At 38.0% G+C, this 24549-nt stretch overlaps 3 protein-coding genes across 5 annotated transcripts in view; 1 reads left to right on the forward strand and 2 right to left on the reverse strand.

The window, feature by feature from the left end:
• Nucleotides 1-423: 423 nt before the first annotated feature.
• On the forward strand, nucleotides 424-2619 carry LOC144086886 (glucose-6-phosphatase 2-like). Its single transcript, XM_077617050.1, has 6 exons — nucleotides 424-558; nucleotides 647-906; nucleotides 1007-1122; nucleotides 1204-1315; nucleotides 1600-1721; nucleotides 1927-2619. The coding sequence occupies exons 1-6, from the start codon at nucleotides 499-501 to the stop codon at nucleotides 2436-2438; spliced, it is 1182 nt and encodes a 393-aa protein (XP_077473176.1). The 5' UTR covers nucleotides 424-498; the 3' UTR covers nucleotides 2439-2619.
• abcb11a (ATP-binding cassette, sub-family B (MDR/TAP), member 11a) lies at nucleotides 2037-11595 on the reverse strand. The gene is made up of 29 exons (XM_077617598.1): nucleotides 11591-11595; nucleotides 11484-11533; nucleotides 11145-11160; nucleotides 11016-11070; nucleotides 10695-10936; nucleotides 10522-10606; nucleotides 10310-10443; nucleotides 10068-10239; nucleotides 9454-9578; nucleotides 9199-9373; nucleotides 9010-9123; nucleotides 8771-8881; nucleotides 8572-8697; nucleotides 8295-8498; nucleotides 7734-7904; nucleotides 7481-7670; nucleotides 7315-7399; nucleotides 6865-6973; nucleotides 6620-6787; nucleotides 6445-6549; nucleotides 6219-6380; nucleotides 5922-6125; nucleotides 5507-5748; nucleotides 5272-5428; nucleotides 4981-5178; nucleotides 4694-4900; nucleotides 4354-4500; nucleotides 3433-4287; nucleotides 2037-2429 (listed from the first exon to the last, which is right to left on the reverse strand). The coding sequence occupies exons 1-28, from the start codon at nucleotides 11593-11595 to the stop codon at nucleotides 4087-4089; spliced, it is 3960 nt and encodes a 1319-aa protein (XP_077473724.1). The 3' UTR covers nucleotides 2037-2429; nucleotides 3433-4086.
• A 4943-nt stretch (nucleotides 11596-16538) lies between these two features.
• thsd7ba (thrombospondin, type I, domain containing 7Ba) overlaps nucleotides 16539-24549 on the reverse strand; it is a 92826-nt gene continuing 84815 nt past the window's right edge. For 2 of the 3 annotated variants that reach the window (XM_077617729.1, XM_077617728.1), the window contains exons 24-29: nucleotides 23927-24100; nucleotides 22361-22456; nucleotides 20915-20997; nucleotides 19737-19926; nucleotides 19346-19433; nucleotides 16539-18649 (exon numbers count right to left, since the gene is read on the reverse strand). In XM_077617729.1, the coding sequence (XP_077473855.1) occupies nucleotides 18568-18649; nucleotides 19346-19433; nucleotides 19737-19926; nucleotides 20915-20997; nucleotides 22361-22456; nucleotides 23927-24100 (713 nt within the window). In that variant the 3' untranslated portion in view covers nucleotides 16539-18567. Of the gene's footprint in view, nucleotides 18650-19345; nucleotides 19434-19736; nucleotides 19927-20711; nucleotides 20998-22360; nucleotides 22457-23926; nucleotides 24101-24549 lie in introns of those variants that run through there. The other variant, XM_077617730.1, reaches the window with a different exon arrangement.

A 24549-nucleotide genomic window follows, 5' to 3' on the forward strand; every position in this document is an offset into this window, starting at 1 on the left:
GTTGCCAGCCAATCACAGGACACAAGGCACGTTCTCTAAAACAGTAATGTTTGTTCTTCCTGTTTTAATTTTTAATTTTTTCTATTTTTTTTATTACTTATTTTTTTTAAATAAAACATGGGTATATTTAAATATTTATTCCTCTATATTTGGCTGGTGACTGTCCAGTACATGACTCCAGTGAAGACACACTCATTTTATATTATTATTCTTATTAATCTACAAGGTTGAATAATGAAAAAAAAAAACATAATTATTACAAATATAAACAGTGTGACGTATGAACATCTTTGTTATTTTGCTGGGACCAGCTGTGCAGATTAAAAAAGAACTAACAAATGAGGCTGGCTGTGCCAGGAGGTTACGTTGGGAGCGTTCCGTTTTTGTGTTTCCAGTGGCTAATATTTAACAATTGTAAAAGCAATGAAGTGTAACACATCTAATGGCTGACCGTAAGGGCATTAGCAGTTTTGTAACACGCCAAAGTGCTGAACCCTCATGACTTCTACAGGGAAGATTTCTTGTATGCAAACTGAACAGCCTGCAGTAGTTGCCATGGTGTGAATGAATGATTTATTATCATGACTCTGGGTTGAGATATAAAGCTATCCAAGATGTGCTGATGTGATTTTGAGCCGGGTCGCAGCATTCGTTTTTCAGTGCCCGCCAGAGACAGAGTCCAACTGCCATGGAGTTCCTCTACAGCCATGAGGTGTTGATTATTCAGCATCTCCAGAACAGCTACGGAGAATACCATGACTTCCTCAGCCTTATTTCGACAGTGGGTGACCCTCGAAATATATTCTGTATATATTTCCCTCTTTGGTTCCACCTGAGTCACAGTGTGGGCACCAAGATGATTTGGGCGGCTGTTTTCGGAGACTGGTTCAATCTCATTTTCAAATGGTAAGCCATGGATCACCCCGGGGATCCCCCTGGGGATCCCCCTGGTTTCTCTCATAGCAGTCGTCGATGTGATAGACTTTTGAGAAACCTTTGATTATAGGATTCTCTTCGGACAGCGGCCTTATTGGTGGGTGCAGGAAAACCCCCCTTTTCCTTTGCACAATGAATCTTCTCATCATTTGAAGCAATTTCACATAACATGTGAAACAGGGCCAGGTCAGTTTCAAGAATGTCGTATCCTGGTAAAACACTATAAAATAAGTCATTTTTGCCATCTGACAAACTCTTTCCATGCAGGTAGTCCATCTGGTCATGCCATGGGCTCATCATGTGTTTGGTATGTTATGATCACATCTGCGCTCAACTCTATTCAACCTGCTGCGCTCAACACAGATCACACGTCCAAAAGGTAAATCAAAATAGTTAGAATTTTTTTTAACGGAGGATGGAGAATATTTTAAAATCAATTCAAAACTGATTCATCTGTTATGCTCCTGGTACCTAATTTTGAAACGAGAATCTATTAAAATTATGTTCATCAAATATTCCATTTATTTTATAAGTAGGCTTTTAAACAAAATTGCTCGTAATGTAATTTTTAAAAATGAACATAATCCGAAGTCTTTTTTTTGCGAGACACATGATTGACAAAAATGGAGCATTTTTTTTTACTCTTGCGCTCTGTTCTTCCAGGTTTTGGCTTCTGAGGTCCTGCTTGTGGGCTGCCTTTTGGGTCATTCAGTTAAGTGTTTGCATCTCCAGGGTTTTCATAGCAACACATTTTCCACACCAGGTCATCCTTGGCCTTCTAGCTGGTGAGTTTTCTCCCTGATGTTCTTCAAAGTGCTCTTCTTTCTTCAAAGAGCGTGTTATGATATCCACTGCTCACAATAATTAAACCTATCGGGTTTGCGAGTGAAATCTACATCTACATCTACTACCACTGAATAAAACAACTGCTCTGTTGGGAAAAAAAAGAAAGGCTCCAATAGATGAACACTCACCTTTGGCAATTTCTAGGTATGGTGGTCGCAGAGGCATTCGAACGCATCCCTTCAGTCTCCAACGCAAGCTTGAAAGCATACATCCAGACCAACATTGTCCTCTTCTCCATCGCTATGATCTTCTACTTGCTGCTCACCCTGGCAGGCGTGGATCCCCTGTGGTCAGTGGCCAAAGCCAGACGGTGGTGCTCGAACCCGGACTGGATTCACCTCGACACTACCCCCTTCGCCGGGCTGGTGCGAAACCTGGGAGCCTTGGTCGGACTGGGGCTGGCAGTCAACTCCGAGACGTTCATTCAGACGTGTAAAGGCAAAAATGGTCAGAAAACGCGATTTAAACTCATGTGCTTAGCCGCCACCCTCACGAGTCTTCAAGCGTTTGATGTTTTGAAAATACCCACACACACACAGATGCTTTTTTACATCTTGTCTTTTTGTAAGAGCGCCTCAATTCCGTTGGTTGTGGTCGCTCTGATTCCTTACTGTGTTCGCCTGATGATGGGAGATGATGACAGGAAACTTGATTAAAAGAAAAAAAAATGTTTGTTTTAATGATATGAAATGAATGATTTGCTCATCTACTGTATATATACACATCTGTGACATTTTTTATACATGTTTATAAATAGTTGTTTTTATTTAATGCTCATTGAAAGGTTATGTTAAATATTTCATTTGTTTAAAATGAAAAGTTAATAAATTGTGTGGTTTGAAATGTGAGTGACTTTGATATATTTTTACAATCACAAAATGCTAATCAGTGTTTTAAAGAAGAAACCTAAAGCAGGCTCTGGATGCACAATTAAATGTCTAGAACATATCATAGGATACACTTTCACAATATTTTTGATATTGTACACCTTGCAAGGTTTTAAGCAGCTATAAAAATAAAAATAAATCACATTAAAGTAGTCAATGCATCAGATTATAAATGTGTGGAGTCCACACAAGGTATATGTTGATTCCATCTCTCCAGTCTTATTACATAACTTGCAACAGCAGTGTTTGAGCTGTTACAATTCATGCCGTCAACCTGCTGCGTATCAACAAAACACTCAATCTTGAGTTGCCAAGGTTGAGCCGTACTTTTCCGATGAATCAGCCAAACTGTAACGAAGCTGAAGAGAGGCTCTGATTTCATTCAATTTGCATTAGTAAACACATTAGTGAGCAGCATCTATTTGTTGTTTTCCCTAGTTGTGGATAGTTGCTAAGCATTCACTGGTACCTCTCGTCATTACATAAGTGTTCTAAGTAGTCCGATGAAGTGTTAACAAAGCAGTATTTGCATGATCCTTTTAGTAATTCGACTAATTGGTTGTCCTTGTACTGTATTTGGAGATTAATGAGGTCCTAAAGTGGGATGGTTGTCTTTTTATTTATTGAATTTGCAGATTTTTTTCAATATAAATCATTTCAACATCAACTGAGATAACAAAATCCTCAAAATGATGTTTTTCTCATGTTTTGTTGGGGTTTGATGGCTTTATGTCCTGTCAAAGTGATTGTATATGAGTTTCACCTGCTGTGTCGGCGTGGAAGTGTTTTCTGTCTGTGATGATTCCCCTCGGCTGCGCAGCGGAGTAGAACCCAGGAGCAGGAAGCCGGAAAACGAGAGGGAAGCACTGGTGGACAACTTAAGATTGTAATGGCAAATATAACTACAAAATAATCACACAAAAAATATACACAGGGGAAAAAAATTAACCAAAATAAAAACTTAACTGGTACATGGAAAAAAAGGCAAATATAATGAAGACAGAAAACACTTCCACGCCGACGCACAAAAACACGGGGTTGAAATACACAGACAGGGGTTGATGACATTAACGAACACCTGGGTCACACAAGGGAAGGAATGCCAGGAAGGACACAGCAGGTGAAACTCCGATATTATCACGTGGACAGGACACACAAAGAAAAAACACCCAGATAGAGCCCAGTGCAATCTGCAAATAATAGTTTTGATCTGGTCCACCATTAAAAACACGACCACAGAACCCAATCAACTCATACAACCGAATCCATGTGACACATATTTAACAGTACTAAAAAATAATGATCAAAATGCAAACAGTTTAAACACCTCTGTTCAAATGCAAGTTTTTTGTAATACAAAAAACAATTGAGTGAAGAATTTTGAAATAGAACACCATTTTCTGAGAATCCTTTGGTTTTAACTGATAGGAGCTCCAGTTGTGACCAGTTTGTAATAGGCACTCGTTTTGGCCATGAGTTCTTCATGAGTGCCTTGTTCTATGACAATGCCATGTGACATAACTGCGATGATGTCAGCATTCTGGATGGTGGACAGCCGGTGAGCAATGACGATGCAGGTTCGGCCTTTTCTCGCATCATCTAGAGCAGACTGGACGATCTGTGGAACAACAACCAATCATGTAAAGTTCATGCGGTGGTAGAGCTGGTGTATTAAAGTGGCTACCTTTTCGCTCTCTGTATCCAGAGCTGAGGTGGCTTCATCTAGGAGAAGGATTTTGGGGTTCCTAACAATGGCCCTGGCAATGGCGATGCGTTGTTTTTGTCCTCTTGAGAGTTGGGAGCCTTGCGCACCGACCTGAGTTTCATATTTCTAAGAATGTGTGTTCCATGGTTGAGAGGGAAAAAAAAAACATGCCTCAAGGTTAATATTGCGGTTGCATATTTTAAGGCTAGTTGGGATGATCAACACATAAATAATTTAAATAAATGATCAAGTATTAACATTTTAAAATCAATTTTTTGAGTTTTTTTTAGTCTTCTATAGGAAGGAGATTTACGCTCACATTTGGCAGCGTCATCACAAAGTCATGAAGGTAGGCTTTCTTGGCTGCCACCATGATTTCCTCCATGCTGACACTGCGCGTGTTGTCTCCATACTGAATATTCTCAGCTATGCTGCAGTCAAACAAGATGGGCTCCTGGGAGACGATGCCAATCTGAGATCTCAGGAAGGGCACGTTCACCGAGTTAGACGGCCGGCCATCGATCAACTGTAATCAAACGTGGGAATGTGTTGCCGAAATCTCCGACGAGTTGACTCATCTGGGAATGAAGATGTGCATTCACCCACCACTTTCCCTTGATCCGGGTCGTAGAACCTTTCCAGGAGTTGAACGCTGGTGCTTTTGCCGCAGCCGCTGCTCCCCACAAACGCCAACGTCTGACCCGGCTTTACAGACACCAGCAGGCCTTTCAACACGCGCACGTCCGGACGTGTCGGGTAGGTGAACTCACAGTTGACAAAGTCTATTTCGCCCTTGAAGTGCTCCTGAGGATGAAATGAGCAAATACAACACAAGACTGTAGAATTATCCACGTCAAAGCACTGCGTCTGTGTGCTGAAATATTAATGAATACAAACCCATTTCTCTCCTTCTGTTTCACTCATGCTTATTTTTGGGCTCCGATCCAATAGTTTGAAGAAATGAGCAGCAGCCGTCTTGGCTTTGGCGTAATCTGGAGTAAAAGAAGAAGCCCTGCCCAGTGCAGTCCCACTGATGACTACTGCTGATATGACCCTAGAGAAACAATACCCTAATTTGTTTTTGTCAATCACATTAAACATGCGTAATAGAGCTGAAAATGATTTTACCCACCTGAAAACGATCACGTATTGAAGCCCCTCAGAGTTAACCAAATACCCTCCATATCGAAATGAAGCAGCGTACGCCATAAAGATGACGCACTGGGACAAGCCAAAAAAGAACCCGTAGACGTTGGCTCGTTTCTTGGCAGATTTATAAGGACACTCGAGTCTTTTCTCATACGACTCTACAAATGAGGTCTCCTTGGTCAAACCTGCTATGGTTCTGATGTTGGCGAGGGCTTCACTGGAAACCTGTAAAAAAAATGTATACAACTGAATTCTAGGATTGTACTTTTTTACATACCGTATATTTCGGACTATATTGATGGCAATTTTTAATTTTATCATAAACCAAGAACAATGAAAATAAGTGCAACTCAATAGTCCGGAAAATACGATAAGTATAAAACTGTGGTAGGGCTAACCTGGCCTGCCTCCTCCATTGCCTTTTTATCTTCATTTGCAAAACCTGTCAACATTTTGGCTTGCAAGAGACCAGACAGCCCAATAAGTGGCAGGAAACACAAAATGACCAAGGTCAACTTCCAACTAAAGTAGAAGGCAATGATGAAAGAGGCCCCGATGTTGGTAAGCGAATTCACAATCATGCCAATCTGGGATCCTGTGGCCTGAGACATACAAAAGTTTACAAGTCATACACTCGAATCGTCTCTGTAATTTTTGGATCGTTAAATGAAATTGTCAAAAGAATTACTACTCACACCCTGAACCATGGAGGCATCCGTAGCCAGTCTTGTGGTCAGAGCTCCCGGGCTATTATGGAGATCATCAAACCATCCGATATCTTGTCTCAGCATGGCCTGGAAGCCCAACTTCCTTAGACGGCGTGTCAGCAACTCTCCAGACTTTGCAAAGGCGTACCCCTGCAACATGAGTCGATCATGAAAATCTGTCTTTTTGTTTCACAGTATCTTTATTAGCACATACCTGTAAAAACTGCGAAAAAACACTTATCACAGCCACAATGCAAAACAGCAGGCATATTCCATTGATTTCCTCCCTCTGCTCGTTTGCGTCAGCTAACGCAAAGGTCTGCGGGCATGAAAGAAAAAAGCAACAGGTCGATCTCTTGAGTTTCTTATTCAACTTCACGCAATCTTACCCCTAGAATTTGGCTGAACAGCACAGCGTAGATGGGGTTTACAGAGCCATTGATAGCAGCTCCCACAGATCCCAATACCATGTAGGGCCACTCTGACTGGTTGTACTTGAGGATTCGTGCAAGTGGGGCCGGTTGAAGATATTCGTCGTCGTCTTCTTCATACTCTGGCTGTTAAAGATTCACATTAAGCCATCCGATTCCACGAGAAAGAGGAAGGCAATTTTTTTCACATTAAAAACCCATACAATTTCCGTGACAATTGTTTGGCTAGAAAGGATCCCGAGGCTTTTCGATACAGTGTCGGGGCCAAAATCAGTGGACAAGTTGCTTTGAGATCGCAGTCGGACTGAGCTCCTGTGAGAATGATATGCATTAGTTTGCTTGGAGTGGTGCTCAAACTTTTTACAGTCAGTAGCACCACGAAAACAGAATCGGTTCTCAAAAACAACATGAACTCAATGGCTGCCATTGAGTGCACTAGATGTCCAGTCCATTTTGACCGGGTGCAATTGCTCCCATCCTCAAAATAGATTGGACATCTAGTGCTGTCAATGGCACTGTAGCATGAGCATTCTCTGGCAATGCTCCCAGTTCTAATCTATTGTGCACTATCAGTTCCAGGCAATGAGTAACCATTAGTCTAGAGGCAAATTATCTCCTTGACATGGTCACATTTTCATTTGACTCAACTTTACCTTTTACTCGACCTGGTGCTGCTTCGGCTAAAAGTCCTCACTTTGGTTTCATAGTTTTTCTCATCTGCATCTCCATGACCAGCATCTAGGCATTTCAAAATGAATTTTTATTGAAGAAAACACAAAAAAGTGGAGGTAAAATGAAACAAAATTTCCACAAACTAACCATTAATTGTCTTTGATACACCATGATTCTGCAGGGTGACTAAAGTGAAGTAGACGCCTTTCTTTTCCAAAAGCTGGCTGTGCGTTCCCTTCTCCACAGCCCGTCCACGTTCAAATCCGACAATGACGTCCGCTTTCCTGATGGTGGAAAGACGGTGGGCTATCGATATGGTGGTCCTGCCAATGCGTGCCTGCAATCATGAGTGTCATTTTCTGAAACAATGTGGGCAGAATGAGGAGTAACAGTTGCATACCTTTTCCAACGCTTTCTGGACAACTGCTTCACTCTCATTGTCCAGAGCTGAGGTCGCCATATCCAAGAGCAGGATCTTGGGATTGCGGATCAGCGCTCGGGCAATAGCAATCCTTTGCTTCTGCCCTCCACTCATCTGACCTCCACCTTCACCCACCAAAGTGTCAAATTTCTAGAAAATTAGAATGGAGGACTGTTTAAATCCCAACTTTAAAAATCGACAGACGAAAAACACTACTAAAACATGCAGTTTGTGAGTAAATTCAACTTTTCTTGAGATAAAAATACAACTTAAAATTATACAAATCTAACACCGGACTATGCTTGGAAATAAATATATCTGGAGAAGCTCTTTAAATGCCATTTTCTAGCTAGACAGCTAGTCTGAACGGTTGAGAAAAGTGGAACCTTTAATGTTAAAATTGGCAGCCCTCTTACCTATAACTATTACTGTGATTATGACAAATAACATGTATACAATAAAAATAATGAAATAAAATTTTAACGTTCATCTATATTTAGGGTTAATCAAGCATGTATGTTTATTATGACTTGAACATACTTGTGGAAGATCTTTTATAAAATTATAGGCATTGGCCTCTTTTGCTGCCTGGATAATTTCATCCATGGTCACTCCTGGTTTCCCAAAACGTATATTGTCTGCAATAGTTGTGGCAAACAGCACCGGTTCCTGTTCTACGATTCCAATAAGTGAGCGGAGCCACTTGATGTTCAAACTTCGGACGTCATGGCCATCCAGAGTTACCTACGAGTGAGATTATTAGTTGAAACGACATCACAACAAATCCAGAGCGCAGTTTTTGCGAGCACTGTCTCACTTTTCCTTCCTTTGGATCGTAAAACCTTTGGATGAGCTGGACTGCTGTACTCTTCCCTGAACCGCTCGGGCCAACAAAAGCGGTGGTTTCGTCTGCTTTGACTTGTACACTTAGGTCATTTAAAATCTGAAAGTAGATTGTTTAGTTATTGCATGATACGTATAATGCTGCGTGGATCTGTTTGGTTTAAATGACTTACCATGACGTCAGGTCTGGAAGGATAGAAGAAAGTGACGTTATGAAACTCAATGTCACCTTTCACTTTGTCTAGTTTATGGCCGTTTTCAGAAAAGCAATTGATTTCTGCCTCCTGTGGGTAAAAGAAAAAAAGAAAAAAAATGAAACACAAACCTGAAGAAAAAAAATCTTGTCAAAGCAATTTAATGGCAAATGATAATCGCCAACTCTCAACTGTGAATGGAGATATTCTGGCTGTACCCTGTCAATTGTTTCAAAGATGGACTTTGCAGCTGCACGACCTGAAGCAAAAGCTTCAAGACAAGGGGAGGCCTGACCCAGGTTTATTGCGGCAATCAGGACTCCAAAAAACACCTGGAAAAATAGATAGCTGTCAAAAGAAAACACGGAAGCGCAATGAATGTAAAAGACTACATTCATTTTACATACCTGTATAAGAGTACCAGGAGATAGCTCCTTCTCGTCGATGACCAGTTTTGATCCGTACCAGAATGCCAGTGCATATGTAAGAAAAATGATGCACCACAGATATCCTTGAAATATTCCAATAATCGCACCTTTTTTTACTCCCCAGTTCTGAGCGTCCACGAGGTTTTGGTCATACCTGAATATTTGCATTTGTTTAAAACACAGACTTCATTGAACTGTGGCCCTTAAAAAAAAAAAAAAAAAAAAAACGACTACCTTTTGACCTCTTTGTTCTCCCCACCAAACGCAGCAACAGTTCTAATGGACGAAAGGACTTCATCGGCCACAGCGCCCGCCTTTGCATACGCCTTCAGCTCTCGTCCTGTTAGCCTGGCCACTGCCTAAAATAATAAAGTATATCCACACAAATTGGATCACATAAAGTATAGACATAAGGCCTGATTTACTAGACATATTTGAAGAAATGCACACAATATCGGCAAGTGGCGTAGGCCTCACAGTTCTGAGATTAAGCACTGGAATATAAAACTTCCCCTGTGACTCGTGTGAGGACAAGCGGTATGGAAAATGAATGAATGTACACATATAAGACCTCTTGATGAAAACTAAGTGTACCGTATTTTCTGCACTATAAGGCCCATGGGATTATAAATAGTAACAGTAATAGCAATAATAATAATAGCAATAGTAATAGTAACAGTAGTAGATTGTGTTATACATCCATTAGATGAAGCTGTGCTAAAGGGAATTTCAAACAATGATTAACTCATATTGATCAATGTGAGGCGCATCGGAGGGCTTTTGAGGAAATGTATGTCTTTTAGCTCCGCCTCATAATAATTTTGATTGTGTATGAGCTCCAACTTTACCATTGCCATCAGTCCGGCAGCGACGCCAATCAAAGGGCTCACGGCAATGACGACCAAGGTCAGCTTCCAGCCCCCGATGAAGCCCACCATGAAGCCAAACACGAAGGTGGAGAGCCTCTCAAGGAAGAAAGACGCCTGGTCGGCGATGGCATTATTGATCTTGTTGATATCGCTGAGAAGAATTCCAAAACACATATTTCAATGACATTGATTTACGCCCTATCTCCAGCTGGGAGTCTCACTCGGATAATCTTGTGTTGAGTTCACCAACAGAGTTGCAGTCAAACCACCCGATTTCCATTTGCATAATTTTGTGGAAATATCTCGTTCGGATTTTCAGAGTCTGTCTTGCAGCAGCCGTCACCCACAGAACAATCTGGAGGGGAAATTATTAATTATATACTAGATGTTAAATTATGTTGCTGGAATTGGGTGAAGCAGATAAAATACTCACTTGAAAATAACTTAGACATAAAACTCCTAGTCCAATTCCGATGTAGTAGTATGCAAACGTGGTCATCTGGGCTTCAATATCTACCCTGTCAAGAGAATTTAATTATATAGTTCATATTAGTTAGGTACTAGTATGTATTGACTTTAACTCATTGGCTGCTATTGGCGACTCACCCACAGACAACTGTAACATTTTCATCAGGCTCATAAATTGAGCCATTTATCCAGTGGATTATGTTGTCCTGGCAGGTTTTATTTGGGTCTTTCAGTTCTTGAATTTCCTGTTCATAAGTTACAAATGTGTTGGTCATCATGCCGTACACCAGAAGCATGAGAGGGGCGGCGGATCCATGTATTAACGCGCACACACTCCCCACTGCCATCATTACAATCTCCTTCCATGTTGCAAATCGAAACTGGACAAAATAAAACACATTATTGAGGGTGAATCTTCTCAAGGAAGGAATCCTAATATAATATGTTTTTTTTCTTTACCAGTTGAAAGTATCCAACACTGAGCGTGTTCTCTTCTTTATATTTCTTGTCATCCCTGTAAATATTGTGTTTAATTAATATTAGTGCCTGAAATATTATTTTAGTGTTCAGATTAGTCACAAAACTTACCTATTCCTTTGTTTGCCTGCAAATGAGGAAAATGATTTATCAATGTGGGAAAACAGCCAGCCTAAATCATTACTCGACATCTATGTTGGTATAAAGTGCCTTAGACAGTGTATTAAACTGAGCTATGTTGGTTTTGATTTATTTATTTAATCTTTTGCATTCTCTTGACATTGCAAAATGTATTTCAATAGTGCAAATATAATATATGCCGTTTTGCAATATTCTTATACCTCAAGATTATTTTTCTGCTTGAAAATTGATTCTGATCATGACACCAAAGGCTCTTTTAAGTAACATGAATCATTGCACGTTTTCTTTTAATTCATTGAATCCACTCACCAATTTCTGCCACAGTTGGAGTAAATTTCACAGTTTTCTTCATATCACTCCTGAAAAAGAGCAAAATCAAGATATCTTACATTAGCTTAATAAATGACCACACTGACTTCATCCTTTTTATATAAAGTAGATGAGTTGTGAACTTGTGTTCTCAGTGTTCTTTTCCATCCTTTTATCCATTACTACCAATTATGCTGCTCAGGGTCAGAGTGACTTGAAGCAAAAGGCAGATGAAAAGCAACAAACATTAATTCACCATTTTATTTCACACTAATTAAGAATTTTCAATCAAACAATCATTGTGTTATTTATGTGGTGAAAACTGAGTATCAGGAGAAATCCCACACAAATAGGAGTAAATGAAAGATCCAAGTTGATATTTGAAATTTGACTGTGAGATGAATGAATGGAACACATTTATTAAAATCAATCGATTATCCATGTAAAAAAAAGTGGATTTACATTCAAATAATGATACAGAGGAGGAATAACAAAAAAGATTGTACGGTACCTGCACTGGACGGCTCTCAGTCAATGTGTGGTTTCTTCAGCAAAAACACAACAGGAGTTAATAAGACAACCTATGCCCCTCCTCTTCTACTATTATCTATAGTTCTATTATACTGATAAGGTGTGTTTCAGCACTATTTCCACAGTAAACAGAATGTTAAAAACTACATCAAGATCTTCAAAAGAAAAAGAAAAAAATCAACTCTAAACTGAGAAACCGAATGTTTTCATAAGAGAACCTAATGGGTGATTTAAAATGGGAATATTTGATATTAGTATTACGATTAAGAGACTGGAATTAAGAATGTGTTTTGGCTGTTATCAGGGGTGATTGTAAAATGAGTTTAACGACCGCAAGGACATTAGTTGTGGTCAAGTGCTCGTGAACTGGGAGTGCACGCGCTGGAATGCAGACAATCCATAAACCTTGTGAAAGCACAGTTGACTTGTAATCATTAAAACAATTTAATTCTTTGGCCCATTTAACTACACACAATTAATACTGGATATCCACACGAGGGTCTTGGGGGTTTCTTGAGAACATCAACTTCAGTTTAATACAGTTAAGTATTGAAATGACAAGCTATTGCAATTTTATGCTTCATAAATCGATTTTTCATTCGTTTTTTTTTAAATCTTAAAAAATAATAAATGTAAAAATATATTGTTGAATACCGGATTGTAGAACGTTTATTTTACTGTTTTGTTAGATGAATAATAATAACAAATAAAACACAAATAGTTTTAATGATTAATTTAATGATGTTAGATTGACACTTCATTTACTTATCTGTCTTTTTTCCCTGTAAAATGTGAATGCCCTTTGTAGTTACCTCTGTAATTTTAGGTTGCTTCGCAGCTTCCCTTCAGATTACAAAAAACAACTAAAATATTTAAAATCAAATAAACATGGTGACAAAAGGTTAATGACTGCACGGACGTGTGTTTCCATATGGAATTTGCTCTATCTGTACAAATGCTCTGATACAGTATACCCAACAAAGGTTGATTAATAATGCCAGGAGAAGGAGGGACTCCAGTCAAACACAATGTTGCAATAAAAACAAACCCACCGGATTTCCTTCATAGAGTTGAGAGTTACTGTGATTATGGCTCGTGAAAAAATAATAATTTTCTTTATTTATACATCATATTTATTTATTCTTTAGATTTTGTGGAATGGATTGCTTTCTAATTTTAATTACTACTAGTTTTGGCATGAGTAAAAATAATATATATGTATATGCATAGGTATATATCTATATGTATAGGTATATATGCATAGGTATATATGTATATGTATATATGCATAGGTATATATGTATATGTATAGGTATATATGCATAGGTATATATGTATATGTATAGGTATATATGCATAGGTATATATGTATATGTATAGGTATATATGCATAAGTATATATGTATATGTGTAGGTATATATGTAGCATAGGTATATATGTATATGTATATATGCATAAGTATATATGTATAGGTATATATGTAGCATAGGTATATGTATATGTGCCTATGCATATGCATATTTATATAATAATAATAATGGAAGAAAGGCCTGGGCTAGATTGCCTCAAAAAGTGAAGGATGAGTACGGACCAGCTTTTGTGGAGAATGGTGAGTCACTACCAACCCTCCCAGTTCTAATGGATTGGTCGTCTAGCGTCGTGGCTGGCGTTGAATGAGTTCATATTGCAGCACTCACACGTAATCTGAAGTGAAAAACAAAGTGTAAGTGTAAAAAAAAGTTACAGAATTTGAAGAGGAGGTTTTTCCCACTTACACCTTCTGTTTTCCCTTTTCCACTCTCAGGAATCGGGGCGCTTCGTAGCTTCTCATCTGTTTTCCAGATTATGACTTCCGACTATTTCTGGCAATGTTTTTTGGGCAGGTTAAAACTGTTTTCAACATACTTGGCCAATTTTAATTCATTTGATTTTCTCAAACATGGAGACCCCACAAGAACTACATCAAAACTCTATTCAGATATACAACCCAACATACCTGTTTATATTACAGAAATATCTTTGTGTAAAATGCTAAAGTCAATATTAACCATTCTGAGAGTCAGTCATTCGGTCATGTAGGTTTTTGTCTGACTGTATTCATTAACTCTATTAATCTAATCACATTTTGGCATCAGGGTGAAATCTTCAGATAGGATGTCTTGTAAAACATCGCAGATAACAAACTGATCATATTACGCCGCACAGAGGAATTCGACTCGTCTGACAGCTTTTATATTTAATTCCTGTCATTGTCCAAGTATGACTAATTACTTGGCTTTGTGTGAGTTATAAACATGATGTAGTCAATCATGAATGATACTTTCTTTAAAGGCTAAGTTTGACGACTGGTTTTATTTTTAAACAGTCCCACCTTCGTGAGTTTGACACAATTCTCGTGTTGAATTCGGAATATATTTGAATTCAGGATATTTGCAATTCAGTATTATTATAAGGAATATACAGTACTGTCAGTCACTGCCAATGAAGGGCATCAGAGGGTGCTATAACTCCTTTGGAAAACAATACATAGACGCTTTGAACACACAAGTAATAGAAATATATGAGCAATGGTAAATCTCAAATATTATATTGTCTATAAGAAACTGTTTTGTTTGAAATGATAAAATTAGAGGATGATTTTAACTGTATTTTATCATAGCATTGTGTTGTTTCTTATCTATACATAGTTTACTTCCAGTAAACTCTTAACAAGTATACATACCTCCCTGTGGTCATTAATTACACATATATTCTTCTGACATAAATTGTTTTAGAGGAATACAAAAACAGGTAGATATGCAGTAATGAGCTGTCGCAAATTGGGTGCTGCGGGTCTTGTGAAATATGGAATTGGAGCCTTTTATAAATGAAGACAAATTATAGTTTGCACTTTGTTTAGTAATATAAAGGTCGAGACTATGGTTGCAAAAAAATGTACTATTTCAGAGAATCTTGTGCATTTTCACAATTCACACATAGCTTGATATAATAAATTGTATTGCCAAAGGAGGAATTAGGCCAAGCAGACTATGACAGATAATTATGACACATTCATTTTATAGGATTTGAATTCATGGCTTGAATTATTGGAATTCTGCAGAGGGTGCTTTGTCAGATTCACAATTACTGACCCTATTTGAGTGTGAAGGTTGCAGTAACTTCAAGTTCTTTGCAAGCAAGCTTCAGCAAATTCTTTCGCTTTCCCTCAATACTTTTAATGAACAGCAGAAATCTGCCTCTGGTGGAACATCCCAAGTATATTCAACTGGCACTTTTTTTTGTCCTTTGTCGACTTTATGAAGCTTTTACTATCATCAGCAGCCAGAGTTTTAACTATGGCATAAAAAGATAACCACCTTACATCATTTTTCTCCTTTACTTTTTCAGCCCATCCTGAATTTCAAAGTATTTTTTTTATTAATTAAAGCCGCTTGGGCCAGATGAACTGTCAACACTAATTATCTGATAAAAGCAAGCTTGCATGAAAAGCAATATAAGCTCATTGTTGCCAATCCACACAAGGTGAAGGTAAGTCTGAATGAGTTTTTTAGAGCTGGACGAGCCCATGATGAACTTTTTGGCTACCATTGACAACATCTAATTCAATTGAATTGTGAAGACAGACAGTGAATCTTTTGATATCAGCAACTTCGACAGTGATAGACGCCCAATCCATTTCAATGGAGAGAGTCTATCTTTTGCTATTCATCACCGTCAATGACAGCTAATGAGTTCATACGTCACAGTCACTCTGCCTTGTCATATCCGACCGACCGAGACATTCCTATCATCCCAAATCCTTTGCAGTAATTGTAGCATTGTAGAACCGTTAAATAGAAATGACAGCTATAGGATTTGGAGCTGAAAAATTGGAAAACCTGTTGGTAAAGATGCCCACTAACGTTATTTTTTTTAAAAATAAATAAATGACTGTTAAGTTGAAAACAGTTTTGCCATTGTGACCATTACGTGTTATGAATAAGCCATTTACAAATAATACTTAAATGTAAACAGGCACAGACTTGAAATAGAATTGTAGAAATAAAACTAAAATAATATGCAATTCAGAAATGCTATAAAGAACTTCTATTTCTAAAATACATTGGTTTAGCATAATGCAAAAAGAATACGGTGTCAAGTACAGATTTAAAAAAAATAAGAACATGGGGTCATGTCCAACTGACGTTTGACATTTTTTACTGGAATAAACTGGAATAAATAAATATACGAGTGGAGAGAACGAGTGACTATAACTAGGAACTTTTCTAAATACTTTATACGTGAAATCAATAGCACACTAACAAAATACACACTTGTTTTGACTGTCTTCAGAAAAGAAAATGTCTAATGCAGTTCATAATGCTTTTTATAATGTAACATTCACAAATTGAAACCCTGTCATTGTCAATATGGTCACGTATGGCCACGGAAAGCCACAAAATATGCCCAGAGAGCTCATAAAATGCAATTAATTTAAATTGACAAGATTAGCTCGGAGCTTTGCCTCACATCACCATGTCCATGACACAAGCATTTGAATTAAACCTTGGCTTAAACAAAAATGGCAGTCTTAAATAAATCAATTAGATACAATAAAATATTTAAACACATTTCTCATATCTAGCAAAACATTAGGAAAATGATCAGTATTTATAATTCATCCTCCTGTGAGAAGCAAAGACCAGATGAAAATCAAACATTTAATTAGAAAAAAAACCTAAAAATATAAGACAATTATTTTGTTTCACAGGTTTCCACGATTTATTTGCATCAGTGTTCAGCTCTCCAGTTACACACGTTAGTAACACAAAAAGCATGGTGCTTGTAAACAATGAGGGCCAACTAGTTTTTTGGGGGGGGCACATGCCAATTTATAGATTTTTTTTTAAATTATTAAGACTAAATTCTAAAATGAAGCCATTACGTTCATGATCCACCGTTAGAATGTATGACTGCATCCTTTGAGCTTGTTCCACAATGAGTAAAACCGAGCATTTCTCAAGGCCACTTGGAGTATTTCTTTTTTTCAGAATAGATCAAGCTTACCTGCAAACAATCAGCTGCTGAGACAATTGCTACAACGGATAACGACTGGCGAAAGTTATTGGTAATACATTCAGAAGGAGGTGAGATAACACCCGGGCAAATATTCATATTGTGGAGGCAGCGAGAAAAAGATAGGGGACACTGTTGTCAGCTGCCCACTCTTACAAAATACTCAACTCTGTCATATGAATAATGCACGATGGGTTGCATGTGGAAATGTGGGAGTTTATCTTGATTGCGGTATCCACTGGGATGATGGTGTGGGGTTAAACATATTTATCTCTTCATTTCCAAAGGAAAATGAAGGATATTAGGATAAAGGAGTTCAACAGAAAATAGCCATATAATAAGTGCTTCGAAATATTTGGTTTTTATCTTCTTTTTGCCCAGCAGAGAGAACAATCACATTTAGCTTTTCCTGCTCATAATGTGGGTTCACTTTAGGGGTCTTGAAATTTATTTGGGTGAATGGCTTTCTGATATCAGATCCAAATTTGGATGGAATTTGTTTGAATTTGGTAGAATTTTCCCATCTTTTCTTATGTTCATAACAATAAAAAGTACCACAATTCACATTCTGTTTCTCGCCATAGCTGACTATTGACCGGCAAATAAACATATAAGCTGATCAAAACTTTTAAAAGCTTTGCTAATGTTAAGTAAAATGAAAGTAAATTTTGTATTATTGTGAATCTTAAAATAAAAATGTACGTCACATTTCCGTCACGAATTGATTGATTACTTCACATCTCCTCTTGTGGTGTATGAAGGCAAAACCAAAATACATCATGTCATTATCCATAATTATTAATTCCAAATCTATAATTAGGTACATATTATCCCTATGTTCCTGTGTTCTGTGTTATTTAACGCACGTTCATGTGTCATTCGTCAACATTTCCTTGTTGAAAAGTTAAAAATATTCTCATTTCTTGGCTTTTAGGTGTCAAAAATGTGTAGGATGGAGAAAAAAGCTGCATCATGTTGTTGAACTCAAGGCAAGCCTGCATTTGGTTTCCACATCTACACAACAAATGGCATCGTCGACAAAATACAATTCAACATCAACGACTTGCATAAACATTTCAAACACTATAAAAGTCATTTCAAAGGAAAAGGAATAGTGAATCAGCACTAATGTAGTGCATAAAGAATTATTTTGTTTACTCTCAGGGGAAAAAAGGCTTTCTACGCAAACAAGTTGTGACACTTCCTTTACGAATATCCAACTAGAATGAGAAAATTGTTCAATGTTCAGACTCTGTATGCCATAAACTGTTCCCTTTGGTCCTTCTGGTTTTCAACACATCAAATGACCACATGCTTCACTTTTGGAAGCTTTGATAATTTCAGGCTTGCAAGTCAAACTGCAGATTAAGAAAACAAAATCCTCTGCAGGACAATTTGGCATGTGAACGTGTCATTAACAGCAAATGCCTGAGTACCTTGGTCTGTCCGTACCACGTGTGGTTTGAGAATGTGTTGTTGTGGAGAAAACCAACGTGGTTACATATCAATGTCCCCATCGTATGCCAGGGTCAAAGGCTTTTGTAGCGGAGGAGAAGTCTTTGTTATTTGGTCTGGTTTACTGCAAAGAAAAAAAAATTGAATAAATAAGGCAAGTGTGACACAAAATAACATGACAAATGATTATAAATAGCATCCTATTGTTTCCATATGTAATTGGGTATAGGTTTTATTACAGCCATTATTTTGATTTTAGCTACCATTTCATTTTGAGAATATTTTAACAAAAGTGTCATCTTCTAACAGTGTCTCAATGAGGAATTTTGACAAGCATATAACAGCGTTTGCCATTTTCTAAAGAGAGCTGAAGTTTGTATTACAAAGAATAGGCATGATATTTCATAAGCTGTGTGAAACAAACCTTGTCATCTGTCATTTTTGGTTCAAAGTGGCGTGTAATGGTAAGACCAATGGCCCTAGAGAACTAAGAAAAGTTGTAACACAGCGAACATCACAAAAATGACTACATTTGGTGTGTTTCAGAAACTGAAAATAAAACAATTTATCATTAAATAGCGATTCCTGCACAATGCCACACTACACTCGCTGTGATATCTGACTTGAGAGTTCCATTATGTGATAGCAACAAAATAATGGCACAATGTTGTGATGGGTATAAGTCATCCTTGACAGCGTGGAGAACAGATGGATAGCCATTTTTGCAGCTTCTAAGTACTTTCCCTGTCTGCGTGTATGATGTATTTAAAGCCTTCCATGCAGCTAAAGTTTTTGTGAAGAAATTAAATTTAGTACATACCAGACCAGGAATGAGAATGCAATAACGAAGAGTATTAAGATGAATCCGACAGCAGTGACGGCGTAAACCCACGGCTTTACTTTTCCATCTGTGCAATGAAAGTCCACTTTTAGATATACTGTATGTATATATATTCAAGCTTTATGAGGGAAAAAAAAATCAAGTTTTATGCTCAAATTGTAGAAACTATATAAAATATTAGGCTCTACTGACGTTTACACAGTCTAATGGCTCAAATTTTTGCAGCACATACTGATTAGCCTGGTAGAAATATTGGACTTGAATGAATTCCGCCCACGGCTTAGCCATTCAAGCTCCATAAAGCCAGTAGTCAAAAGTAATGCCCTCTTGCGCAAGGGTCAGGCAGTACAGATCATTTCTATTTCAGTACCTGGCCCAACAGGTCGTAAGGTCCACTCTGTGTGGCGGTCTCGGGCCCGGGATGGTTTTAATCTTCCCGAGTTAGTTTTTACGTCAGCTTTCTTATTGGCGTCGACTCCTGGGGTTCGAGTGCAGTAGTCCAAGAAGCCATTTGTAGTCATGACTTCGGTGTAACCCTTCTCGCATCCACACACACCACTCTGCATGGAAAGCGGAGGCATTATGTCCATTCACTGTATAGATTGAACAACCCAATCTTTCCCGAGCTAATGTATATTGAAATATTTTAAACATTTTATCACGAAAATTTAGCCAAGTATTTAAGAATATTGAGATGTTAGAACCAATTTTCATGGTTATCACTCTCTATTTTAACACATTGACTGCCATTGATGGTGATTGACGACAAATTAATCTTTGGGGGACCTGGGGCAAACATTAATAAAATGAAAATGAATAAAATCAGAAATATATTGTAACTGTCCCAGCAACGCTCTGAAGTTGAATTTTTTTTTCACAGTGTTCACTTAATTGCCTGGCATTGACAGTTATTGACCTTCAATTCATTACAACTTTGTACATTCATTTGCCCTTCCCAGTCAAAATTAATTGGATGTTTATTATGGTCAATGGCAGGTGATGAGTAAAATATTGAATACGTGTGTTGCCATGCTCAACAAGTATTGGCAATTTTTCCAGCCTTTAATATCAACCTTCTCGGCAGACTACTATACGGTATTTAACTGTTTGCATGTACACAGTTAATTATTAAGACATACAGAATAAGTCTATTAATAAAAATGCATGCTTAACCGGTATGCATATTTCACAGAATAACTAAAAGAACAGATTTATTTCCATAAACGAATCTCATTAATAGTTCCCAAGTAATCCGCATTTTGAGAGCTGGTGGCTTGCACTTGCATGAAGGCAACTGCAAGGGGCAGTAAACCTTCAAAATGTAGTCACGTCTCTTTAATTTGTATGCAGTTACCCGCCTTCTCCAGGTGTAAGTGCATCCTGGCACCTAGCCTGCATTTATTGGCATTAATATGATTATATTTTATGGCCTGCTGTTAAAAAATCAAGATGTCATCATTCAAAATCCATTTGAAGCGACCCCGACGATGTGGCAAGCTAATCAAGAATCGATCACAGTTGTTTGAGAACACTATTTTGTGATCTTACCGAGGTGCAGTGTGAGAAGGGCTTGGTGCAGGGTGGGAGGCAATGCCGGACTACGCTGGGTCTTTTCTGCGGGAAACACCCTCCTAGAGGAAGAGGAGGAGGAGAGAAAGTCTTTCGCTTCAGTGCCTGGACTCATCGATCACTAAATTAATGTAGTGTCACCACTGATTAATGGGCTGAGTTGCCTATCAGAGTCCATGATCAATCTGCAAACATTTTAATTCCAACATGGGAAAATTACATGTCAAAATATCAAAGAGTGTTGGGCTTCCTCTCCAGAGGGAGGTTAGTCCTCCTAGGTAGGCTCCTATTTGCCAGAAACACTTCCTTTAAAATGATAAGATCACACTCAGCTTCTATTTACAGCCCACAGAGCTCACCCTAAGCCTTCATTCCCACAGCACCGCTACCTTTGTTCCATTTCTCTGTGCCTGCTTTTCTTCCCACACATACAAATGCATGATTATATTTATATGGATTGAAAGTCTCCCAGCTCAGCCTCTGGCTTATTGATTACTTATGCTAAGAGTGAAGGTAGAAATCAATGAAGGCCGCACCGAGAATAGGCACATCAGATGAGGTGGTAAATTCAAATAGAGCGCTACACTAAAATTCGTCTTTTCATGTGAGACGTGTGAGAGGTGTCAGCCCCGCGGACGATTTTTCGTACTGTTAGCAATCATTTGGAAATTAATGTGTTGGATTCTGTTGGAGAGAATTAAATGTGTTGTGGGGAAAATGACACAAATGAATACAAAGAGCTGCTTTTCAAATAATAAAGGTATTTAAACAAAGAGTGAATCATGTCCATCGACTTTTTGTTTCTGGCAAAATAAACATTTCAATAACATTTTTGTAATCTTCAATGAAAGATCATGGATGGCAAAAATTAGAGAATATATTTTGCTTTTTTTCCTATTCAAGAAAAAAATCATTTTAAAAACAATGAGGAAAAAAACGTGATAATAAATCGCTCTTTTTTAGAACAAATACAATTTACACATTTCCTTCAACTTCATATTTCCTGCTAGTGTAATCTTCAAATAAAATTTGAATGACTTCAATGATCGACAACTACAGTAATCTTGCTTTGCCAAACAACCAAAATCATAACTATGATGAGTTTGACACTTCTGCATGTAGGTGATGCAATGTGTACTCCATCTACATTGTAATTATTCATGAAATATCAGTTGCACGCTCCATTTGTGAAATATTGTGCATTGCTAAAGATGTTACATCTTTTCCAGTTGTTCCAGGAGAAACATAAAACCTTGCATGCATATTGATGCACTCATAGCTCGCAACAGCTTGACGAGGATAAAAGCAGAACTAGGACATTTGAAGCATCAATAGAACAGAGTGTAAAGCAAATTTGCATATTTCTATGACAACGGTTCCTTCAAGACCCATCTGGGATGATGGGCTGACAGTGCACATGTTCACCTGTTACGACGACACCATCCGAGCGTTGACACCACACTGCTCTCTCATTATTGCTCCATCCCCCTGTCCTCCACTGGTAACTGTAACATTGGCCTCCTGCAGCAGAAGTAGAGAGGCAGATGATGATCATTAGCAGTACATATCGACCATCCAGCGTGGTTGTTAGACTCCGATGGACATTTACCAGAGATGTACTACATTACTGTGCAAGACGAAATGTGGTTGGGGGGAAAAAGGGATATCATTTACCACTTGGCGAGGATTACAGGAAATGGGATTTGTTACAATAAGGTGGAAATGATTTAGAGACAATTTTGCTGGAGGGGAAAAGTCTGGTGAATAAAATTCGAAAACATTCTAGTCACATTTCATTCAGATTTTTTCCATCAATAAAAAAACAAGATTAAAGATTAGATGACTTAGATTCGCAAGACAGATATATTTAGTCAGACAAGAATGTGGCATTAAATAAAATGTCAAGTACTTGCCAAATGGTTTTAAATTTGCCTAATTAGTGAGTGAGTAAAATGCCTGTGGTTTATTCAGAATGTGAAAATACGAAAGGGTAAGCCTATTTACTGAAGCAACAAAAAAAACAACAACTGTAGTTAGATGAACCAATCCACCCAAACTCCTGGAAAATACATGCAGTATATATACCACATCCTGTTTGTCCACTGAACTGGGCAGCCGCCTAATGCTTCATCCTGAATATTTCATTAAAATTGAATAGGTAATAAAACAGTTTTGACCTTTGGATGCTTAGAATACTGACCTTTTAATAATGACCTGGAACACTGTTAATATAGCAAAATCATCATTAATATCATGACTGCGTATCGAGGTATGCAAGAGCAGTGATTAACCTTTATGCCTTGCTTTAGTTAAGCCCAACTGTATATATCGTACAATTATTATATGAAGCTATGGACTATAGGTGGATGAGAAGCCTTACAATGTGGTGAGAGTGTCCCCAATTTCAGCCAATCACATGGGATGTGCAAACATCTAATCACATTGCTCTAATTATCATGCCGATTTAACTGACAGCCAATAGGGTGCATAAAACAATACCATAGGTTAGAACATCTTGCTTGATCATTTGCTTTATGTGGTGGAGCAAAATTGAATGTGCAAGAAAAAAAGCCTTGATTTACACTTCTCTGGTGGTACATTCTGGTATGAACATGTTGGATCCATCATTAAATAGTGATAGATTTGTGACAGTGCAAGTATTAGTAGACAAATCATCCAAAAACAGCAGCATTTTTTTGTTAAATTTTTGATAAGGAAAAACAACATTATAGTTTAAAATACTATTAATAGAGAATGTGAACATCTTTAAAGTAACTTTACAAAATAACACATTGGCTGACACTGGCAGTGATAGCGCATTTGCTGCCAGCCTCTCCTAGTCCAAATTGATTGGACATCTAATGCTGTCAATGGCACCGGAAAAAGAGCTTTCAATGGCAGCTATTTAAGTTCAAATGGTTTTGGTCTCTATTGCTGCCAATGATAGCGGATTAGTTTATTTAACTAAATGAGAAGAGGGTTCCTCCGTACCTTTACATGGCTGAGTCTCAAAGACTTGCTGTGGACAGGTGTCCTGGTTCTGGGTAACTTGAATGATCACTGCTCTGGAGCGGGATTGACGTCCTGTGCTTTCAAAGCTCCGCCCATCCACACAAGTCAATTGGCATGAGCTCCAAGTTGACCATTCAGCCAAATGGCAGTCTCCTGAGGAAAGAAACAGACAAAATAAAAAACTTTTTAGCTTTAACTTTTTAGCCAGTACATTTTAGTCAATAGTATACAATATAATACTTTCCAACACGCGCTTATATGCACTATTATACTGTTACGCACTGTTTGTTATAGTTTCGCAGTCCACTTTTTTTTCTTTACAGAAAGAAATGCTACTATACATACATGACAGCTTTTGGAGAGATCAGTTTAAAAGCTCATCCAGTTATTTTACAGCTCATGTCAGCATGCAGCTCAGTTCCAGAGCTTCCTTATTAGACTTTGAGCAGTATGAGGGCTCTTGATGGTGTGCTGAAGAGTAAAAGCTTATTTGACCCTTGTGACATGGAACATTATTCTGCAGGAAGTAGCTATAAGATGAGTATATAAGAGTGCACTGTAGTTAAAAAGTGATGGAAAGGCAAAGAAAAGGTACTCGAGTA

This window comes from Stigmatopora argus, chromosome 13 (assembly GCF_051989625.1).
Source record: "Stigmatopora argus isolate UIUO_Sarg chromosome 13, RoL_Sarg_1.0, whole genome shotgun sequence".
Taxonomy (NCBI): Eukaryota; Metazoa; Chordata; class Actinopteri; order Syngnathiformes; family Syngnathidae; genus Stigmatopora; species Stigmatopora argus.

Coding starts and splice junctions, on each gene's coding strand:
- LOC144086886 (XM_077617050.1), top strand. CDS start 499: ATGACTTCTACAGGGAAGATTTCTTGTATGCAAACTGAACAGCCTGCA. Junction 559..646: donor AGCCTGCAGTAGTTGCCATG/GTGTGAATGAAT, acceptor GCCGGGTCGCAG/CATTCGTTTTTCAGTGCCCG. Junction 907..1,006: donor TTCAATCTCATTTTCAAATG/GTAAGCCATGGA, acceptor CTTTGATTATAG/GATTCTCTTCGGACAGCGGC.
- abcb11a (XM_077617598.1), bottom strand. Junction 8,698..8,770: donor CTTCCAGACCTGACGTCATG/GTAAGTCATTTA, acceptor ATCTACTTTCAG/ATTTTAAATGACCTAAGTGT. Junction 5,429..5,506: donor CAATACGTGATCGTTTTCAG/GTGGGTAAAATC, acceptor TTGTTTCTCTAG/GGTCATATCAGCAGTAGTCA.